The sequence below is a fragment of the Seriola aureovittata genome, chromosome 15 (assembly GCF_021018895.1).
Source record: "Seriola aureovittata isolate HTS-2021-v1 ecotype China chromosome 15, ASM2101889v1, whole genome shotgun sequence".
Taxonomy (NCBI): domain Eukaryota; kingdom Metazoa; phylum Chordata; class Actinopteri; order Carangiformes; family Carangidae; genus Seriola; species Seriola aureovittata.
This window is the reverse complement of record NC_079378.1, coordinates 25829055-25841412: the sequence shown is the minus strand read 5'-3', so window position 1 is coordinate 25841412 and position 12358 is coordinate 25829055. Positions and strand designations below refer to the sequence as shown.

At 43.4% G+C, this 12358-nt stretch overlaps 2 protein-coding genes across 3 annotated transcripts; both read right to left on the bottom strand.

Moving 5' to 3' along the window:
- Nucleotides 1–2265: 2265 nt before the first annotated feature.
- Nucleotides 2266–5425, bottom strand: LOC130182097 (oligodendrocyte-myelin glycoprotein-like). 2 transcript variants are annotated; one of them, XM_056396690.1, is made up of 2 exons: nt 5155–5425; nt 2266–4435 (listed from the first exon to the last, which is right to left on the bottom strand). In XM_056396690.1, exons 1-2 carry the CDS (start codon nt 5160–5162, stop codon nt 3043–3045), a joined length of 1401 nt encoding a protein of 466 aa, XP_056252665.1. In that variant the 5' UTR covers nt 5163–5425; the 3' UTR covers nt 2266–3042. The 2 variants fall into 2 exon arrangements, with proteins under 2 accessions (XP_056252665.1, XP_056252666.1); XM_056396691.1 differs by having other exon boundaries at nt 2266–4432.
- A 1088-nt stretch (nt 5426–6513) lies between these two features.
- LOC130182106 (uncharacterized) lies at nt 6514–8672 on the bottom strand. Its single transcript, XM_056396712.1, has 2 exons — nt 8505–8672; nt 6514–7679 (listed from the first exon to the last, which is right to left on the bottom strand). Exon 2 carries the CDS (start codon nt 7669–7671, stop codon nt 6817–6819), a length of 855 nt encoding a protein of 284 aa, XP_056252687.1. The 5' UTR covers nt 7672–7679; nt 8505–8672; the 3' UTR covers nt 6514–6816.
- Nucleotides 8673–12358: the final 3686 nt, after the last annotated feature.

Below are 12358 nucleotides of genomic sequence, written 5' to 3'. Positions count from 1 at the left end.
AATCAGCCCCAAGTGTCTGCTCACAGTGTTCAGATGCATTTATTTAAAATCCTGTAAGTTATCAGTTCTACAGTCCTGTCAATAGTTGTCTCTGTCTTTTAAGTCGAGCAGTTTGCTCAATAAGGTTGAACAGAATAAACAGGTCACAGCTTTTCCTACAGTCTTTCATACATTCTTTTTTCCTTGAGAACTGACTCTGTGTCCCATTAAAGAACTCAATGTCTCTGCAGTGTTTTGGGATAAACATTCATTTCTGTCCCTTCACCACAAGAGGGCACTTAGAGCTCATGTAATCAGAGAAGGAACAGTCATTTGTGTTTATGTGACGTCGTCTACATCTGTATTCATGGACATGGTTCAAAGTCTAAAATCAGCCCCAGGTTTCCCTCCTCCAGTGACCTTCTGTCCTCTCTCTCTCTCGACAGAGAGACTGTGACTTCCACAGGCTGCAGTCAGTGGAACAGCTGATTTCTGGGCTGCTTTTTGTTCTCTCCACAGTCTCAGAAAAAGTTCAGTTACAAACTAACAACAAGAATCTGCTTTATAAGTGGTGCTCTTCAAAAATGAGGGAAAATAGACTTTTTCAGCTACAACGATATAAAGCTAAAAGAAAACATACACTCACAAAGATTGACCACAGATTGTAATAAACTACATGTCCTTTATGTAGGCTATTGTCTGAACATGGTGATAGATGAAGCTGATGGGGAATTAAATGTCTGAGAACACAAGAGGGCAGCGGGGCTGCTGCTACAGAGAAGAACACTGAGGGTGAGTCTCACTGAGTATGAGCTGAGAGGAGGAAGGCAGCTCACTGAAAACAAGCCCGGGTGGAGAGATGAAGAGGGGAGGCATGGCAGCAGTAAATGATGCCAGCCGTCTGCACCTTGTCAGTTATCAGCAGAAGCCAGAGGAGAAATCTGACATTACTTTGTGTTGTCCACAGAGAAAATAATTGGCTTGCAGGCCAGCACACGAACACATACAGCACTTGGAGGAGATGTTTTAAAGTTCTGCAGCTGAAGGGACACAGAGAGTTTTTATAAAGAATCATAAGAAGTTCTCAATAAAACACAAATGCTCCAATAATGAGTGCAGAGTGTAGACGACTGCTGCAGTCATCCACACAAATACTACGTCCTGGCAGAAATTTACACAGCAAAATAATTAAATGTATAAAATGATTGTTTTAGACAACAACTGATTAAACAGATGCAAGTTAAAAGCCTAAGCCGAGATCAGAGGGAAGAAATGGAAACCAAGTTAGCGTTCTTCGAACCATGAGTCATATTTATATATAACCAGCACACTAACCACATGTTTCTGCCAGTTTCAGCTTCTGTTTCAGAGCTATAAATACATGAAGGCTAGTTTTTCTCTGACTTTTATTATATTGTTTTTATTCAGTAAATGAATAAAAACAATATAATGAAAAGAATGATATTTTACTCTTTGCTAAATCGTTGCTCTATTTTTCCAGTTGTATAGTATTTATTCTGTATGTCAGTTTTTAAAAGGGACTGTAGTTTTTATCATCCACTGTGTGGGTGGAGATGGTGACTCCATATTGCTTTTGTAGGCTGAGCCTGGCTGAACCACAGGGTCACCTGCTCACAGACTCTCTCTCTCCTGATCACACAGGAAGAGCACTTTGTCTGTCACAGATGTTCCTGCATGTGAGGATTTCTCACTTCTCTTCAAAACATTAATAAAGGACAGAGAGAACATGCACTTACTGTTTCACTGGGTATTTCTGTATACATACATACGTATATATATATATATATATATATATATATATGTTTCACTGTGTATTTCTGTATATATGTATACAGAAATACCCAGTGATTACTCAACGACCAACAGATAAGACTGTGTTTGCTCTGGGCAGTTTCCAGATGTGATTGATGTTACACAAGGTCTGACTGGAATCAGTGTCTCTGTGCTCACAGTGAACCTTACCTTGATAAACACATTCATAAATAAACTGCTAATTCAGTCTTAAAAAGCCACTGTTTGATGAGTTTCATTTAAGAATGAAGCAACTCAGCACATTTTATTTAACGTCACTAAAATCAGAAGTATCCAAAAGTAAACGGACTCTGAGTTCTTCTTTAGATTAGCTTCCTGTAATGCATCTCTCACTATTTTGGCACCATATGTGAATGTATTACTGAAAAGTAAAATCTGTAGGCTGGCACATCGCTGCCGACTCCGCTTAATGCAATCAAGATTTGAATATCTTAACATTTCACATAAACAAGCTGAAAATGTCTGTGCTTTAATGCTCTGCAACAAATACAGCAGTAGGTTAGCATTCCTGGAACGTTCAATCACCATGCAGATAATTTTCACGGGCGTCACTGAATCATGAAGGACACTTAAGTCTGAGATGTGATCAAAATACAGAAGCAGCTACTCGGCACTGGGAGTTTGTTAAAGATAGAAAACACGGCATCATCCGTTTGTTTGTCCTGCACTCCACAGAGTCTGTGTTGTTTCCTGTTCTGTTCATGTCATGACGAGTTTCTTACACCATAATGTCCCGTGAGGACAAGATATCTCCTCGGGTCAGTGATTTGTTACATAGAACAAGCAGGCCTCAAAGACAAAGACAAGCAGAAGCTTCGTGAGGAGGAAAATAGAACTTTGAGTGTGTAAAAAAATGATATATGACCAAGAAAACGTCTGTGAAATCCAACCGTTTTACAAAAATGGACACAGTGATTCATGAGATATAACATGTACCAGAAAGCACCAGGCTACACTCAGGTACATAATAAACTGGTTGCCTGAATGTATAGTGCCATCATGTGCTTAGCTATATTCATTACAGTGTTATTTTTGAAATCAGTGACACAGGATGGGAGGCCTGAAAAAGCATCATTAGAAAAGAGAAAGAGAACCACACTGAATATAGCAGGAGTTATTCTCATCCTGAAGCCTGTGATCTGTGATGTTAACGTACAAACAGTAGTAAAACAGTCACCAGTGTTATTGCTGGAAAGAGAGACTGAGCTGTCAGTGTTTTCCGTCCCTCCCTCAGAGGACGTGTTGCAGAATGAGAGACAGAAGCCCCAGGTTGTGAAGGAGGGGCAGCGAGGAGCAGGTGGCAGGAGCTGGGCTGCTGTTGCTGATGCTCCTGGGGTGGGACTGATTCTGCCTCCTCACACTCCTGGTGCGTAGTGTGGTGGTTTTCTTGGTCTGGGCAGAGGGGTTCTCTGTTGTAAAGAATCGGTCTGTGGCCAGCGTCATGTCAGCACTGACGGGACTTTCAGTGATGTCAGAAACAGAGGACGTGTCTGTGGTGTGCGGGGAGTCACTGGGTGAGTCTTCCTCAGAGCCAGAGTCCGTGTGTTGGGTCATGTGATGGGTGGCAGCTGGGCCCCCTGTTTCAGAAAGGTGATTTACAGGTAGGTGTGCGTCTGTGCTTCTGGGGGCCACGGTGGAGATGCTGGCGGGCGTGGCTGTGAAGGGGTGGTGCTGTGTGTGTGGGGTTCTTAAAGCAGACCCAGTGTACCACCACCCTGTGACACTGGCACCAGGAGGTATGGAGCTCAGGTCCTGGGCACTCGCAGCCAGGGGGGGCAGGTTGTAGGAAGCAAAGTGCCACCCTCCTGTCCTGCCAGGGCGCACCCCTCCACAGACTGACTGGGTGTGGCAGGGGCAGCCCAGCACACGGGTGGGGGTGTGCTGGGACCAGGACAGGAGGTAGGTGATGTCGGTGTAGAGGTGACAGGCCCAGGGGTTGTCGCCCAGAGTGATGACTCTGAGTGACGTCATCCTGTCCAACACCCCAGCGGGCAGAGTGGAGAAGCGGTTGGCGTGCAGGTACAGGTAGGTTAATCTGGGCAGCCGGTCCAGAGAGCCTGGCAGCACCTTCACCAGCAAGTTGTGGGACAGGTCGACAGCCTCCAGGTGCATCGGCATGTTGGTGGGCAGAGTCCAGAAGTGATTGTGGCTCAGGTTGAGGGTGCACAAATTAATCAGCGTATTGTTGATGAAAATCACCCGCTCCAGCTTGTTGTTGGAGAGGTCAAGCAGGCGCAGGTTCCACTGGTAGACCGTGTCGTTCTTGTCCAGCAGCTGGAGGCGGTTGGAGGCAGCGAGGAGATGCCAGAGGGAGCGAGGCAAGCCGGTGGGCAGGTGGCTCAGCCGGTTATGAGACAAATCAAGGAAGCGGAGATGGGTGTACGTGGTCAGCTGGTTGTCCAGGTTGTGAAACCGATTGTGGGACAAGTTAAGGGAGCGCATGTTGTGCTGAAAGCCATCGGGCAACTGTCTCAGACCTCTCCAGGAGCAGTCCACCTCCCTGTGGCTGCGGCTGCAGGAGCACATGGAGGGACACACGGCGAGGACGTGCAGCCCCAGCAACAACACAAGCAGTAGTCCCAGAAGGGCCTCATCAGGGGAAAGCTTCAGGAGCACATGTCTGCTAGAAGAGAGACAGGAACATCAGTGTGTGTGTGTGTCATACAGCATCTTCTACCTGCAGGAGCCGCACACCTGCAGAGTGACGTGACAGTGAACACAGCAGATGTGTGTGTCACACATCTGCTCCTCGCAGGAGAAGCAGTAACTGCAGAGAGCTGTGCTGAATAAAACTGGTTTCATTTTTCTTCACAGCTCCTCCCTCTGCAACAATCGCTCTCTCTCTCTCTCTCTCTCTCTCTCTCTCTCTCTCTCTCTCTCTCTCTCTCTCTCCCTCTCTCACTGTACATACACCAAAGTTTGCTGCACATCACTGCATTGCTTGTGGGTAAACATATTAACATTAGACGTCAAACTGACTCCCCTAATTATGCAGCCGTGTTTTACAGGATACTGTACAGTTTCCTTTGTATATTATCCACCATTCGTGTCTGAAGTTCATACTTTTCTATGACTGATAAACATTTGACCTGATCTGTGAAGCATCTACTCAAAATATCACACATCACACAGGTCCCTGTGGTCATTGTCCTTGGCATCAGTCAGTCCCCCGCTCTCATAGGAGCTTTTATTATTGATTCCACAGAGAACTCATGCATCAGCTGGTCTGCACAAAGCGCAGCCAGGGGTGCTCCACTGCTGAAGCTGCAGTGTACAGTGTGTCAGCCGGGGTGCGGCAGAATGTGTGAGTAAAAAGAGTCTTTAAATTTGTCCATAACTTACCTCCTCATCTTATCATTCCAGTCACTTTTCTCTGCTGCTTTCTGCTGTCCAGCCCTTCTCCTCTTTGCCTGCTCTCCAGCTGCTGCTCTGCTGAAGGTGAATGTTTTTCTATGCCTGAATGACTCTCAAAGAATTTGACCCTTGCTCACTTGTCCACTGCAGGTTTTTGAGGTTGCCCTCTCAGTTTGGTCCTTTTGTCCTCTTTGAAGAACAGAGAGTTCAAATTGCCCCTTGGATCCTTTGGGTTAGCGCGATCAGGCACTGCAGACTCTGGATTTACTCTGTGCTGTAGAAGTGAGGATGGGAGGGGTGGGGTGGTGGTGGTGTGTATGTGTGTGTGTGTGTGTGTGTTTGTGTGTGTGTAGGGGGGGGTGTTCGGAGGGGGGTAAGGAGAAATGGGGTGAATAATGGAGGGGTCCCTGCTTATGAGGCTGTTTCAGAGGAAACCCCTCAGTCCCTTTTAAATCTGGAAGCTCTCAGGAATGAATTCTGCATTTGAAGTGACAGTTATTATTGTGTTTGATTAATTCACTGATTTCCCTGCTGCTTGAATCAAAACAAATTAAACTGCCACCTAAATCAATAGTATTCCTCTTTAAGGTATCCCTTTACAAAGTAACGCTGTGCTGTGATTCCTTGTTTTGCTGCCACTAAAAAGCTCAGGATTTATTGCAGAGGATTCTCTTCCACTGCAGCTTCCTACCTGTCATCAGCAATACAGGCAGCTCTCCACTCTGCACTGCACTGCTGTACGTATAGCACACTAAATCACACTGGGTTGGAAGGGCCAGAGAAAGTCTGACACAGATAACATGCAGCAATTCAACTAAATAATGTGGCGTCGCTGTAGATTCCTGATTTATTCAACCACCGCAGCAGCTGAGCGTCTTTGTTGTTTTTGTTTTCATTTTGTCCTTGTCTTTGCTCACTTGTCATGGAAGCTAAGCTAAGTGGCTCTTTTGCAATACATTTGTTACTTCCTCACCCACCCTCTCTGGCCTGGACAGACTTTAGATTCAGGCCCAGCTCAGCAGATGCCTTACTGCGACAACTATTCAGACTTTCTAATGAAAGGTGCACATCCATCATGACGTCACAAGTAAGTAGATGGACAAATATCTGCACAAGATGGCGGAAACAGCCCCATGTTGTTTTTTTTGTGTGGCTTTGTCAGTTCTGGCTGAGGTGAAAGGAAGCGTTGTTTCTCAGTTGTGTGTTACTGCCCGGAAGACGCACATTCTCTGCTTGCTAATCAAGTAGGGCTCACTCACACACACACACACACACACACACACACACACACACACACACACACGCACACACACACACACACACACACACACACACACAATCTAAGACTGGGGTTACAATGGGTGTTTTATTTCTCCATCATAAAAGCTGTATTTTACATTACACAAAAGTGTATTACAATAATAATATATTTTAATATTCATAAAACAAAACACAAATTAGATGGAAATACAGTATCAACCAATCATTTCCAACCAGGAATGCTCATTTAGCAACAAACACAAATGACTAAAAAGTGAAAGCTGCAGAAAAAAAATTGTATTCTTCATTTACAGTGAAGTGAATGTAAACGCTAAAGAGAAGTGAAGGCAGTCTCTTAGGAAATTCTTTGGCACACCCATCAACATGACTCTACACTTCATCCTGTGGTTTCTGTGTGGCCTCAGAGGAGGAGGCAGCCACAGCCTCGGGAGAGGTTTCTTCTGGGGGACCAGAGGAGGGGGAATTTTCAGCTGCAATTGTCTCCAGCTTATTCTCACCTGCTGAAGCTTTCTCACTGCTGGCAGTGTCTCCTTTCTTTTCTTCTCCCTTCTGTCCATCCTCATCGACCTTGGCTTCTTCTTCCTTGGTAGTACCGCCAGCTGTGTCCTCCTGAGTCTGACTGAAGTCAGCCATTAACATGCTGGTATCTTTGGCTTGTGTCTCTGACTTGCTTTTGTTCTTCCTGGCAGTCCCCATCCAGTACTGAGAGGTGCTGATCAGGTCGGCGTCTGTGCTCAGCATCTTCAGGTGTCTGTTCAAATGACACACCCTCCATGTCAACAACAAGGTAGAAGCCAGTAAAATACTACAGGCTATGATCAGTCCGCCAGTCACCATGTACACAGTGAGACATTCCTTTTGGAAAAACATGCCGTTAGGAGCCCTGGTGGAGGAGGTGGAGGTGGTGGTGGTGGAGGAAGTGGTGGTGGTGGTGGTGGTGGTGGGCTTCTGTGGGGCAGGAGAAGGGGAAGTCCTAAGACTACTGGACAATAGGGAGACTGTTGTAAGATTCTCAACATTGATCAGTCTGCTGTCTTCAGGCGCGCTGCTGGAGTCGTCGTTGATAAGTTGAGTTGAGTCCTGTTGGGTTGGGTGAGAAATTTCTTCATCATCAGTATAAACCCATCCTATCTCTCCAGAGGTAATCTCTGGGTTGCCTTTAACTCCACACAGCAGTGCACCCAGGATTTCTACACAGTACAGCAGGAAGAGGAGGCCATTCATGTTGGGATCTGAGAAGACACGGCATGGCAGTTCAAAATGTGGATTCATTCAACAAGTATTCAGCCTGAAAGACCCATGAGCAGCGTGTAGGTCTGAAAGTTGAGAGCGGAACGTAGTCTGACTGACAGAACTGCTCAAAGGGTAATTTAGACAAAAACAACACTGAGTGGAAGGGGATCTCAGTGTGATGCAATACATTGAACATCCTTACAACACAGGATGGTCAGCAGCAGTGTAGTCTAATATGTGACACTGAAACATTAAATTTAACACTGATTTAGTTGTGAATTTATTGAATTTGTGTCACGACTATTTTGTTTGAAACTTAACTGAAAGGGTTGATTTTTATTGTTTCTCTAAATTAGAGATTTTTTTTCTTTCATGTCTCATGCAACTTAGAGGAAAGAGGAAGTGTGATTCTCTTCAGATTTATCATTTACACACTTGCAGAGTATTTCAGGTTCCTGTATCCATTATCATTATCACTGTATTGTTTTTGACTGTTTTCCTACAATGTACTTGTATGTTCCCGAAACTGAAAGTTAAAGTAATATGAAACCTTAAAACAGTGGCTGTACCTTTTGCAGAGGCTGTTTTTAAAACAGTCAAAAAAATATGTAAATGTCAAAATTCAAGGATCAAAGTTTTATCATGAGAATTTAGGACATAACAAACCACAAAAATGTTTAAATACAGATGTTAACAAGGATGTTAATCCCTCTTCTTAGAGGTCTTACCTGTTGTGTCCTAAAAACAAAGTTTATACTATTATTGTTCAAGCCATTTGTCAGTGTTTACAGGTTTGAAAAAGTAAGTAAGTATGCATCACTTACACTCTAGGTGGTCTTGATGTAGATGCAAGAAGAACAGGGTTTTATAAATATGTACGAACTGTGCTGCAAGCAAAGATCAACGGACGCCGTGTACAGAGAGAGATTTCAGTAATCCAAATGAATGGCACGCTCATGTGGCCGTCTCCTTCTTACTTCTCCATTTCATCTATAAGAAGAAAAGGAAGTGCGTCTCTGTTTGACACTGTAGTTGGTCAGAAAGACATCTGCGGGGTGTGACTATAGAAAGGTGTTAAGGTGGTAAGCTCGCTGATCATGAATTGTTATATTTGAGTTCATTGCATAAGACGCAGTGAAACTTGCATATGTCTGTCATCTGTGCATTTTTGTCAAGGCCACAATACCCACAGAGGACATGCAGTCAGCCACTAATGAATGGCCTTTTAAAAATATGTCACGTAGTACCACAAAAAAAAAAAGTGACACATAGTGCAAGATGCTGAGATCCAAAAATATATAAGGGCCTTGTTCTACATCATTCTCATAGGTATATGTGAGATGCCACGGGGGCGGGGGTGTGTGAAAGTAAAACAGATATGTTTAATTTGCATTGATTGCAAGAATAGTTTCCTCTATGACTGAACGTTTCTGTTTCCTGTCCAATTTACTGTCATTTCTGCACCTGCACATGTAACTTACATATTTAGAGTGAAATGCTTGATTTGGCAAATGACCTCATCCATGCAGCTCACACAGGCATCATGTGAGACGACCAAACTCCATATTCAGTCATCAACAGACTCCACCTGCATCTTTCTACCAGGTGTTGAAGCAGAGACCTCGGGGTGAAAGTTTTCACACCAATCTGTGCTGCTAAGATTGGGCAGCATCTAGTTATTTTAGTTCAGACAGAAGGATGGAGGCGAGGTTTAGTAGTTTTGTAAATTACTGTGACTGACTGAATATAATAAGTTGATATGCTGTTGTAATAATTCACATAAATACCTTTATTTCCAGCACAGTGCAGTCAGTTCTCTTTCATCACACATTGGCAGTGGCCACTGATGCTCATTTGATGCACTGAATGGAAAATAGTTGTGTCTCTAAAATGTCACAGTGCACTTACAAATTTAAAATCGGCCCATCATCAAGTTAAATATGTGTAAGAGGAAGTGAGAGCAGAGGCAACACAGATGACTTACAATCAAGGTGAAGTAATGGAAAGTCCCATAACCAGCAATAACAGTCTTCATTTGTGCTAGTGTGTGTGTTTATGTACATATACACACCATTCTGTACCTTCACCCACTGTAAATAAGTGAGCTGGATCATGTGACGGTGGACAGCCTCGTTGTCACACATGCTCAGTCTGGTGCTGCTTATTTAATGAAGATGTTCTGCAAAATGCAAGAATCTTAATTTAGTCAGGGTTCAAATTATGGGGCAGATTGGGGGAGGCTTACCCTCATGATTAAGATTTGGACCCCCCCCCCAAAAAAAAGAAAGAGGTAAAAACAACAGTTCAGGGGGGTTGAAACGTTGGCTCTTTCATTTTCAGTGTTTGCTTGGCATTTCATAACTAATATAAAATGTCATCTATTATCTAATGAGCAGTGACACGATGGAGGAGTAGTAGTTGTAGAGATATGTTTTCACATCAATATAAAGTTTAATATTTCACTTTAATAGTCTTTTGTGTGTCTATAATAGTGAACGAGTGACTGAGTGATCATACTTCCATCATCCGCAGCCTAATGCCACACGAGAGGAGATATTGTACTTTCTACTCCACTACATTTATTCAACAGCTTTAGTTAAACAAGCGAGATACTGTAAGGACTATAAGACTTCAGTTCACTGTGCTGTACTGGGTTCTGTTTCACCTTGGAGAAAAAGTGGACCCACCTGATTTGTATTTAGTGTTATCTGCATCCATCTTGTAAACAGAGCTTCTCAGGCCTTGTGCCCTGCCCACCACCTGCTGGCTCCAGGTGTACAGGTGAAAGAGCAGAGAGTCTCAGCCACATGTTTGAGCCTCAGTCAGACCCAGACTCAGAGGAGGAGTCTGTTGAGACCAGAACCAGAGACTAGCAGACGGATCAGGACCATTAGCTAGTTAGCATCTTTTTTTTGTTTATGTTGATTGTTAGCTTGTAACTGTCAGTGGCTGACACAGCGGTTGTTCACTGCAGTTCAAGGTGGAAACACTCAGTCATGGTGTTGATGGTTATTTCACTATCATATGTCTGTATTATATAAAAACATCATATGGACGTTAACAAGGTTAAACATTGGATTTTCATCGTAGGGAGTCTTTAACTGACTTGCTCATGTGAGACTTTCCTGTGACCCTCCCTGACACATTGGTGATTTAATGATGCTGCTGCCTAACATTAACAACAGTATTCAATAACACTGCACCCTGAATGCCAACTACAATGAACACTTTATTCCATTAGCTCATAGGAAACATAAAAAAACTACCTTAACTCACATTAAATCCCTGAACTCATTGCCTACATGTGACTAATTGTGCCACACATCAATTGATGGCCGACAGTTCAGGCTCAGCAAATGTCAAAATGGCCTCCTGATACACTCGCGCTCTCTCCCTCTCTCTCTCTCTCTCTCTCTCTCAAGTCTTCGATGTCACTAACCTTCAATCAATAAACATATTTGATATGTTTTTCCTCACACGAGTTTTTGTTGAACTCTGTTGAATCAGCAGGTCCTACATTTGGTAATGGTGACATAACAAAAAACAAACAAGCAATTGTCATATGTTTTGATTGACATTCAGGGAAGAAAGGCCATTCTGTGTCCCAATGAGGGAAACAGTTTCCCCTCACCAAAAGCTGGTCATGTGATCCAGTACCAGTTGGAGTCAAAGAGCTTTTAGTTGCAGTAGAAAATACAAGGTCCTTTCTTTTCTGCTGGATTGATACCAGTATTCACAATCAATCCATCATTCTTATTAGTCAAAACCACACTTGATGCAGCCTCACTGATAACAGGTTTCAAGGTCTGAATGTGAGCAGTGTTCCTCATTTTACAGACAGATGAAGCTGAAGGCCTCATATGATCAACTTTTGATAGATTCATCACTGAAAAGCTGCCTAAGCAGAAAGAAGCTAATAAAACATTGCCTAATATGCCAGTCCATTCTGTTCTCTATAGATTAAAACCTCCAAACCAGATTTGGGCACTCTAACTGGAAGTAATGTTACTTTACAGCAGGAGTAACAGATAATGTGCTGTTATCCAAACAAGTCTATAGATAATACTTTAGACAATTTGTTTTTCCATTTCTAATGACTAACTCTGGAGCAGCTTCAGACGTTTAATATGACAAACCTACAAGTTCAAGAGGTTTGTAGTGGCTCAGTTTCACGACTCAGTTGTTCTGGGTTCTAAAACGACCACACTTCACACCTTTCATAACACACAATTAAAAAAACGTAAGAAAAACAACAAAAGATCTGATGTGAAATGTGCACAACTATAATAAAAACAGCACTGCCTCTGTTGGGTCTTTATGCCACCTAGAGGCAAGCTGGGATTTTGATCATTATGCAGCTGCTACAAGCTTTTTACATAACCGTCCACTGAAATGAGGCTGAGGAATCATTATTGACCTTAGACGGAGAAAACTTTCTTTCTTTTACTTTTTCTGTCTGCAGGAGTTCTGTCACACATTCACTGTGCTGCTGATGTGTAGAAGCTCTTCATCCTGCACACTCCGGACTGGTGCCTTTTTTATCTCCACTGCTGTAGTGAGGCCACCGCAACGCCCCTCTGATTGTTTGGTAAAATGAAGAATCACTGCTGTAAGTAAATATATGCTTTGGTCCCGTCTTTGTCCCAGTTTAATAACTGTCTGTAATCACCATCTCAGA

Bases quoted from the DNA above. Each gene is read 5' to 3' on its own strand.
- LOC130182106 (XM_056396712.1), bottom strand. From the start codon at position 7,671: ATGAATGGCCTCCTCTTCCTGCTGTACTGTGTAGAAATCCTGGGTGCA.